Source organism: Anneissia japonica, unplaced genomic scaffold (assembly GCF_011630105.1).
Source record: "Anneissia japonica isolate Jap-2015-1 unplaced genomic scaffold, ASM1163010v1 scaffold287713_len945575_cov184, whole genome shotgun sequence".
NCBI lineage: Eukaryota > Metazoa > Echinodermata > Crinoidea > Comatulida > Comatulidae > Anneissia > Anneissia japonica.
The window spans coordinates 672,395-682,302 of NW_022725774.1; the positions used below are offsets into that span (position 1 = coordinate 672,395).

A 9,908-nucleotide genomic window follows, 5' to 3' on the forward strand; every position below is an offset into this window, starting at 1 on the left:
GCAAAAAAGGTGGTTTTCGGTGATTTTCAACTACATGACCGTGTTTTTTTGGGGGAGGTAAGGCGAGTAATTTTTTGGGGGGGCGTGCTCCCCGCACACCCCCTGTAGATACGCCAGTGGTGATTATTGCAATTAAAATAAAATCCAACATCACCGACATCATCTCTCATAAGACATTTCATCACTGTCTAATCTTCCCGCTCCTAAAATCTGTGCAATAGCAAGCTGACTCACGTTACAATTGCGAGAAGTTTATCAACTCTCTGCATGATAGATCCCAGTAGGTCGGATCCTGTCTTCTGAAGGAGGCGTGTCATTAAAACAAACAACCACTCAGAAAGATCCTGTTTGTAAGCTCCCACAAAATCCATTAGTGTATCTAAAAATAGACTGAAGACCTGAAATCAGAAAATAAAATGGTATTATAATTACAGTATTAAGGACTGATACCAAGATAATATGGTAATTAATAATGTGATAAAAATCATTTTCAATTTCTATATATAAATAAGCTTTAGGAGAAATTGTTTCAAATTTTCATCCTAAAATACTGAAAATTAAAGAACAAATTAAAAGTCTTCTGCTAAGCTGTTTACGACCACTATTTTGTCGCTCACATCACAAACTAACACAATGAAAGCAGATTGTTTTAGTTTGTGAAAACGAAAGAGTTAAAATATGTGCCGCTTTTACAAAAGTGCTTGACAACCAATACCACATATTTTGACACGCTTTTTTATTTTCCATGAACTAAAACAATCTACTTTGATTGTGTTAGTTTGTGATGTAAGCGATGATTTGTAGGAGGGCCATGTTTTCATGGGACCACTTTTTAAGGAGGGGATACATGTATATGTGAATCCTGTATTTGTACTGATAATGTAGTATTTATCTCACCTTACTATGTGGATCCACAAACATTCTAGTAAATAACTCTGTTGTTCTCTTTAGCTCTTGCCGCCTTCAGAAAAAAGAGTCACAATATTTTTATTTCACTTGCCGACGTTCATGTGGATTTATTGGTTTTAAAAATATATAATTTTTCGTTTTCTATTCAATTAAATTCATTCTTCAATTCAACATTATTTTGGAATACATATCCATAACATGAAACACAATGAAAAAAAAAAAGTTTACATGAAAAGAGAAATATGAGTTACAACAACTATGAATCCAGGGGTAGGGAAGTTACTTTCCTAAAGGTCCTAATGACCCGCATACTCACCCTAACTGAACTATGCAAAATAAAAGGTTTTAAAAATAAGATTTTTAGAATTAGTTAACATGTAAACCAAAAAGAAGTTATTATAGCCAAAGTGTCGCTGTAACATTAAAAATATTTTCTGATGATGTTTACACTTACGTGAGAATCCGATGTGTCTGTAGAAGCATCTGTAAGCCGTGCAGGCCCTCTTTCCTTTCTGACCATGCCGGACTTGCCATTTTGGCTAGTATTTCTTGTGGGTCTTCGATGGCTCGCCCCGAGTTTGAGCCATATGAGCATACACTGGAAACGTCACTGTCCTCCCCATCAGAACAATTGCTGTCCCATCGCTTCCGTGAAGATATCTGCTGAAATGATATAAACAAAAATTACAAATCCAATAAATTTCATGAAATCAATAGTGTGTTTCCATACCAATATAAAAATAGCACATTTTAAATAATTTTAAAGGTATTTTTAAATGTTTTTATAATTAGGTCTGTAGATAGTACAAAATTTGTGAGAACTTTCTTTGTTGGTCCGTTAAAATTAAACTAAAATAAAAAATAACAACAATAATAATGATAATGATAATAATAATAATAATAATAATAATAATTATTATTATTATATCTATACAGTAATTATTTACTTTAAAATAAGATGAAGGTAATTATTTTTTTGCTTTTTATATACAGTGTATTTTTAAAATCAAGTATCGAATAATCATAACCATAATTTATAGGTTAAAAAATTGTAAATATTCCTATATTTACTTTTTCCATTAAAAAAGATAATTATATCTTATGTTATTAAACTGACTTACAAGTGCGCTTTCCAAGGCTTGTTCTGCATCCCGACCAGTACCCAGTACTCGTTGTGCTAAGATGTTTTTCTGTGTTAGCTCTCGTCCTGGATGCTGGTTAGCGCCTCCACTCATTCGTCTTTCACGACTTGAAGAACCTGACAATCAATTTTGAAACAATCTTATTGGCCTTCTTAATGATTAATCCATTTAAATGATTATGGATGGTCAGTGTTCTATTACTAAGTTCACACACAAATTCTGGGTCTGTTCTGTTCATGCTAGGATAGAAATGTCCTGCAACAACCTTCTTCACAGACCATCTTCAACCAGCATAATACAATGCTTAGATAAAACGTTCACATAGCTCTGGAAGCTAGGCCAAAATGTGGGATTGTTGCTATGGCTACCCAGCGGTGGCACCAGAAATTTGCTGACATGGGGTAAAACATGTCCGATGGAGGTGTCCAAGCCAAGGGGCCGAAAAAGCCTCGGTCGATGGCCTGGAATAAAAAGTCCCTTTTAGGGTTCACTGGGAGAGTTTTTATGGCTAATAGAATGGTCCAAAAGGTGCTTTCAAACTTGGAACCGTTCAAATAATTTATGTTGCCAGAAGGAAATATTATCTTGATATGATTACCAGGTATACCTTCAAGTTAATACCAGATGTACCATCAAGTTATTACCAGGGGTAACTGCAAGGTATTACCAGGTGTACCTGCAAGTTATTACCCGGTGTACCTGCAAGGTATTACCAGGTGTACCTGCAAGGTATTACCAGGTGTACCTGCAAGTTATTACCAGGTGTACCTGCAAGGTATTACCAGGTGTACCGGCAAGTTATTACCAGGTTTACCTGCAAGTTATTACAGGTGTACCTGCAAGCTAATACTAGGGATACCTAGTTATTAGGCAAGTTATTACCAGGTGTTAATGTTGTACTGTCAATATATTACCAGGTTAGGCAAGACTTTTTATATTTCTTGTTTCACATACTTATTTTATTAAAGATTATCAGAGCAGGGCGGAATAAAAATAACAATAAAATTTTGTTTTCTTATTTAGCAAATAGTTTGCCAAAATCATCCAGACAGAAGAGAAAATAAAAATAAAATTGTACTGCTGAATGTAAAATAGGATGGATGCTTCAAATTTATATAATTAGGAAGAAATATACATATCTTATCTTTGGAGATTTCAAGGCAGAAAAGGGGATAATAAAAATAAAGAATTTTCCATTTTTTCGTGGCGGTGGGTGCGCTAATTGGCCAAAAATAAAATTTTATTTTTATTCGAAATCATCAATATTTGCAGTCGGCAGGTTCACTAAAAAACTTTTAAAAAGTCTTGCCTTACCTTAGATTTATTACTAGATGTACCTGCAAAGTATTACCAGGTCTACCTAAAGGGTAATACTGTATCAGGTATTATAGTTGTACCATAGAGAAATGGTTGTCTATGGTTGTACTACTAAGGTTTTTGTGAGGTGTACCTGCTACGAATTCAATACAAAAAATTACAATCAATTTTCAGTTAAATGATGTGGAAAGATTAGATATAAATTTCAATAAGTGTGGGAACAAGACAACAAATTACAAGCTTAATTGGACAGGTGGTATGGGACTAGTTAGGTTAAATGCTTAATGCGCATAGGTAAATGTATTGACAAAGTAAACTTTCAAACTTGCATCATAAATATGAATATCATTTTGTTCAATAGACAAACTTTTGAAGAATGAATCAAGGTTTCAACCCATAATGAATCCTGCAAATTTCAGTATGTTTCACATTATCAATGAAACACCTCTGAAGTGTTAAAAACAGTTTTATCTGTGATGAGTTTTTTCGTATCCACTTGCTATTAAAAGTTGAATTTAAAGAGCTTTAAAAGTATGGTATATTTCAACTTCAATTCTAATTTTAACAGATATTAATTAAGGAATGATTGAGGATTATAATAAACTAAGTCATTTTAGGATTAACAAGGGTTAACTATTCGAAAATTCAATCCAGAATAAGAGTAATTTTCAGTTTTACACTGCCTTAGCTTTACTAAGTCAAACCATTTGATCTTTAGACAAAATTATATTGATAATTATAAGTAATTTTAACAGAAATATATTACGGAATCTGTTCCTGAAATATACACATAATAACATACTAAAAGTCTGAAAAAATCCAATCAAGGGAACATTGTTCATTACAAAGATATTTAATGGGTTAAAATCAAATGCTTTATCGCACACCTGCTGTGCCAAAGCGTATAAACACATGTCGTTGCCAAGTTGTTGCTAACGAAAAAATGTGAATAATAGGGTAATACGCCCGCACGCGATCCAAAGCCGGGAAACACATTGGTTTGTCGCGTCAAAGGCATTTGTTGCCGAGTGATCTCCTTCTCAATAATACCTCCATGGGATAAGGAACTTGTATGTATCCATTACATGTTGTAGTTAAGTAGGGTGGCACAGATAACTCAAATATATTTTCACTGATTAAAGACTTACAATTGATTACCAATCAATTTATGGGTCTACACAAAAGAACATAGGAACTGTAATGAGGGAAAAATGTTATCAATCTAAAGCTAATAATCTATTACAGACAGTATATCTTTAAGAACAAGAGATACTAAAGAGACAAAAGCACCTTATAGAAAGCACCAAAGCTTTATGCTATTTTCTAAAATATACATTTCTTCCCACAAAAATCTCATTTAACTAATATTTGCTAAGTTTCTACTGCAAACTTACTGTAACCATAGCGACTCGGACTATTCTCTCTGCTTGCACCTTGACTTCGTGGTACAGTACTAAAAGTCTGAAAAGATAACAGATAACTCAAATATATTTTCACTGATTAAAGACTTACAATTGATTACCAATCAATTTATGGGTCTACACAAAAGAACATAGGAACTGTAATGAGGGAAAAATGTTATCAATCTAAAGCTAATAATCTATTACAGACAGTATATCTTTAAGAACAAGAGATACTAAAGAGACAAAAGCACCTTATAGAAAGCACCAAAGCTTTATGCTATTTTCTAAAATATACATTTCTTCCCACAAAAATCTCATTTAACTAATATTTGCTAAGTTTCTACTGCAAACTTACTGTAACCATAGCGACTCGGACTATTCTCTCTGCTTGCACCTTGACTTCGTGGTACAGGTATACCACTCCGCCGCCGTGTCCGACCCGATGTGTTATTGCCGTTGACATGGCGTCCCATGGTTGAGAACATCTTGCTAGATGGCGAAGCGGACCGACTACCCGACCTGCTTCCAGCTGTATAAGTGCAAAATAAATGGCGCTTGTTTTTGAGGTCATGCAATGGTTTCATGCCAACTGCAGGGACTAAAAATGTGTCAGGCAAGCAGCATTGTAGCTGAGACCAGAAGCAGACCAGGTTCTATAGTTGGGTTTTATCAAGTATCTATTGCTATACAGTTCCAAGTTTACTGGTCGGTTTCATACACCAGTTTTATGGTTCAGTGTAGTGTGGCATTGTAAGGTATCATATTGTCAAAGGCATACTAAGAACATAACTAGAGTACACAAGGTGCCAATAAACTAGATGCAACTGTTGAGTAGATTTATAATTTGTTAAGCTATGTTTGAAACTAGTTTAGTCAGTTTGTGTTGAGTATAGGTTAATATTGTTAAATAAAACTAGTAAAGTCGCACTATGTTGAGTGAAAAGGTTTTTTAATTATGTAACTAGATTTACAAACTTGTGTTGAATAAATTGGTTTAAAAACAATTTATCTGACATTTTTTTGGGTCAACTGATTTATAATATGATTTAACCAGATTTATAAACTAGTTAAAGTCACATTTGTGTTGAGAAATATGTTATGTTAACTAGGTTTACAAACATATTTATAAGACATGTGTGTTGAGTAAATGGTTTTATTATTTGTTTGTTAAACTAGGTTTACAAAATAGTGGTATTTTTGTTGAGAAAAGTGTTATAATGTTAAATTCAAGTTAATAATGATGATGGAACAGATCGACATGTATATTTCATTAAAATTATTCATTTAAAAAAAATCTAATAGTTTACGTATTTCTGTTCAAACACAGATTGGTCTGCTTTGGTTCAAAATATATTTATAAAAGTATGAAAATTAAATATGATTATGAATGATTTGACAAAAGAGTTTGATGATATTGGATTGAACTTGTCAACCATGCAGTAATTAACTCATTTTTAAATTAAAATACAATTTGTCTTTTAAAAAAATAGCATTTGACACCTGATAATAAAAAAAATTTATTAGATTTTGTGATATTTTACATTTACTATCGATGGCCAACATCCAGTTTACTTAATATCATCAATTGTATCAATTCAAAATTATGGTTTAAAGGTAAGTAAAATATTCTTAAAATAAATCCATACAAAATGAAAAATTATAAAATACACCATATCAAAACCGCAGGCTAAATACTACAGTATGGAAGAAAACTTAATAATAAATAAATAATTTAGAAAGAAACAAGATTATAGAAATTATTCTAAAAAGTATAGATATTGTCGTAGAAACATCTTGGAATTTATATCAATGAAATATTTATACCATATAATTTTTACAAGTGAATCAAACAAAATACACTAAATGTGACCAACATGAATGGATAAATAAACGGGTTCAGAAAAGTAAAGTAGGAATCCCAAAACTGGTGAGTGGAATACAGTGTCAAGCAGAGGAGAAAGAAGAGCAAATAACTACGAGTAAGAATTATGAATTTAGATTAATATAGAATTTTAGAAATAGCAACAACCACAATAAAAACAATAACAATAATAATAACAATATTATTATTATTAATAATAATAACAATAATAATAATAATAATAATAATAACAATAATAATAATAACAATAAAATCACAATAGTAACACTATTATTATATATAGAAATTTATATATTTTATCAATGATACAAGCACTGAAAAATGGTTTTGTTTATACTGTACTCAAATAGTTATAATATAAACTAGAAAGATATAGAATTTAAAGTAGTAAAAGCATTTACAGAATGAAATACAGTATTTATTTACTATATTCAAACCACATAACATTGAGATCCAGAGGTACGAAGAAAAAATTGCATGGACATCGCATGTACGAATCTAGAGGTAGTAAAGATAGAAGCTGAGGTAGATATAAAAAATTAATAAAATGAGAAGGATAGTGTACTTACGTTGTGATTGTGATACCCCAATACGGTTACGAGTCCTAGTGGCTCTTCCATTTGATAATGGCACCCTCCCGTTACTATTTAAACCAGAATTGACTCGGCTCGGCGTGGATGCTGAATGATGAAAAATTATCATGTTAAAAATTATGAAAAGAAATGTAGAATTAAAAGACAATCAAAATAAACTGAATAAACTAAGGTGTTGAGACATCGAGTCTGTTATCATGCTTCTTGGGTTAATAATATATTCTGAATAATATACTTGCATAAAGCATCGACGACGTATTATTAATGAACGTTCAATGAAGCATAACCACGGTAAACAGTAACAAGTGAGCAAGGAGGGTCTATTGAGAGGAAATAAGATACCAGAATTGAAAGTCGAGCATGAGTGAGCAGCGATTGTGGTGACTAGCAGAAATTGTCACTTTCAAGGTCATATGTGAATTCCATTCCATCAAAATTGTACAATCAACCGTCAAGAATCAATTTAGTACACGCCAAGTTAAACACACAAACATACTAATTGGTGGTCTGGCACGACATACTGATACACCTGACCGCACACAGGTTCCAGGGCATGAACATCAGGTGCCAAAGTGGGTCTGTTACAAAATACCTTACTTCTATATATCCATTTATGGAAAACAATATCAATACAAATTAACAAAAAATTCCCTTTGTTCCAAACCAATAATTGTTTACTTATTAAACATCACCAATCACCAATAATAATTTATTGATAAACAAAGATGAGCTCCTTTAAAGGCTAATAAATAAATCAAAACAAATAAAAATTTAAGGTGAAATATAAAACAAAACAAATTAAAGATTATTCTAGAAAATGAAATAATAAGGAGAATTGAAAACTCAATTTACCCCTAGAGATATATAGTCAAATAAGGTTATGGTTGTATATTTTTATTATCTAATCAAACAATTAGATAAAATATCAACATATATAATACTATATATTGCACATATACGAAAAGGAATAAGCATGTAAATAAAATAATAAACATTGTTATTGTGCATATTAAGATAGATAATAAAGGTGAAATGAATTTTAATTCTTAAGTGGAATGAAAAGGCAAAAACTATCATGTATACAATGCCAAATGAGCCTAAAAATCTTCAAAGCGACTAATTTACTTTAAACGGAAAAAAATCAATCAGGTGTAAACATCAAAAACTACCCGCTAAATTCAGGTAAATACCAACATTACTTCAATCTCACAGGAAACTACTCTAGAGTATGGCCAGGTTAAAGACTGTGTGTGACAGGATGATGCACGTTAATATAATACACAATTTTGTGTGATGGAATTATCCCATACAGGTCTAAAAATCTACTCATTCCATATGTGAGGGGTAGTATAAAAAAAAAACCAAAAAAAAAAAAAAAAACACCAATAAAGAAAAAAAATGAATATACAGCTTTTTGGTTTCAAGTCCCTATGGCCAATATCTATTCAGTTTATTCTCAAGTTGTTATTAATTTTTTAGTAATGAATTTCAAATTGACTAAATTTGTTATTAAATATTGGGTAATTTACTGTAATTTTGTATATATATCAGACAGATCCAAAATGGGATAGATTGATGTATTTTATATTCTCTAAATCGCAGTTTACAAACAAGGTTTTGTCACATGTGCTGACAGCCCCAAAGGACACAAAGAAAGAATTAAAAAAAAAAAACATAAAAAAAGAAATACAATTTCTTTAATTAATTAAAAATTGTTATTAAGCTTTAATATTTTATCACTGTTCACTATTACTATTATTAATTCCAATAAATTTAATATTTTGATATTTTAAATTTTAATCATAATTATGATACTGTATGGATGAATATGAATAAATAAGCTGGTTTTGACCCCTAAAAAACCATGTAACATGTAAAACTGTATTTACTTTAGAAAATCCCATAATACAACATTAAAGAGACCCAAACAAGAAAATGCAAAAAGATTTGACTCAAAAGAAACATTCAAAGTAATAAAAGCAGGAATTAAACTTAAGCTCCAAGAAAAAGTTACTAGATTTGAACAACTAGAAACTTACATTTGTTGATTCTTGGTAAAACTTAAAGAGCATCCATGATTGAGTTAAAAAATATTATCAAAATATTAAACACAAAATATCATAAAGAAAAAAAAACACAGGGACAGGAACAAAATACCACCCTTCCAAAAATAGTGCAAAGCATTAGGTCTTACTGGAAAGTTTGTAGGTCAAATGTCAAAGTTCAAAAGTCTGTAAGATTGCAGATTTACATGACACCAATTTTAATTTTAGCCAGACACATTATTTGAGATCAGCTCAGTTTAAATAGCCAGTAATGTAAATATTTAATATGCACAAGATTCACTACCTTTCATGGCATTAATATTTGGAGCTAAAAAAAGCAAACTTTGATGGTGCAGTGAAAGACATAAAGGCTTATACATGCTCGCTCTCTCTTTCATCCTTTCAAGTTTAACTTGAAAATTCAAACGTGAATAGATATTTTATCTCTGATTTGGTTTAGGAACGAGATCTCCTCTTGGAAATTGATATATATTCCAAAAAAAATGCATGCACAAAGCAAGGATGAGAAATTATATAACAATTTTAATTGACACCTGTTGTCATTCTATACATTGGTATGTACTACAAAGGGAAGCTTCCAGATCTGTCTCTTATAC

At 31.3% G+C, this 9,908-nt stretch overlaps 1 protein-coding gene across 24 annotated transcripts in view; it reads right to left on the reverse strand.

Moving 5' to 3' along the window:
* LOC117112874 (CLIP-associating protein 1-like) overlaps window positions 1-9,908 on the reverse strand; it is a 94,333-nt gene that overhangs the window by 14,183 nt on the left and 70,242 nt on the right. For 19 of the 24 annotated variants that reach the window (XM_033256074.1, XM_033256066.1, XM_033256075.1 and 16 more), the window contains 7 exons: window positions 9,286-9,306; window positions 7,223-7,333; window positions 5,127-5,300; window positions 2,031-2,167; window positions 1,364-1,572; window positions 898-961; window positions 235-398 (listed from right to left, as the gene is read on the reverse strand). In XM_033256074.1, the coding sequence (XP_033111965.1) occupies window positions 235-398; window positions 898-961; window positions 1,364-1,572; window positions 2,031-2,167; window positions 5,127-5,300; window positions 7,223-7,333; window positions 9,286-9,306 (880 nt within the window). The remainder of the gene's footprint in view (window positions 1-234; window positions 399-897; window positions 962-1,363; window positions 1,573-2,030; window positions 2,168-5,126; window positions 5,301-7,222; window positions 7,334-9,285; window positions 9,307-9,908) is intronic. The other 5 variants (XM_033256076.1, XM_033256070.1, XM_033256069.1 and 2 more) reach the window with 2 other exon arrangements.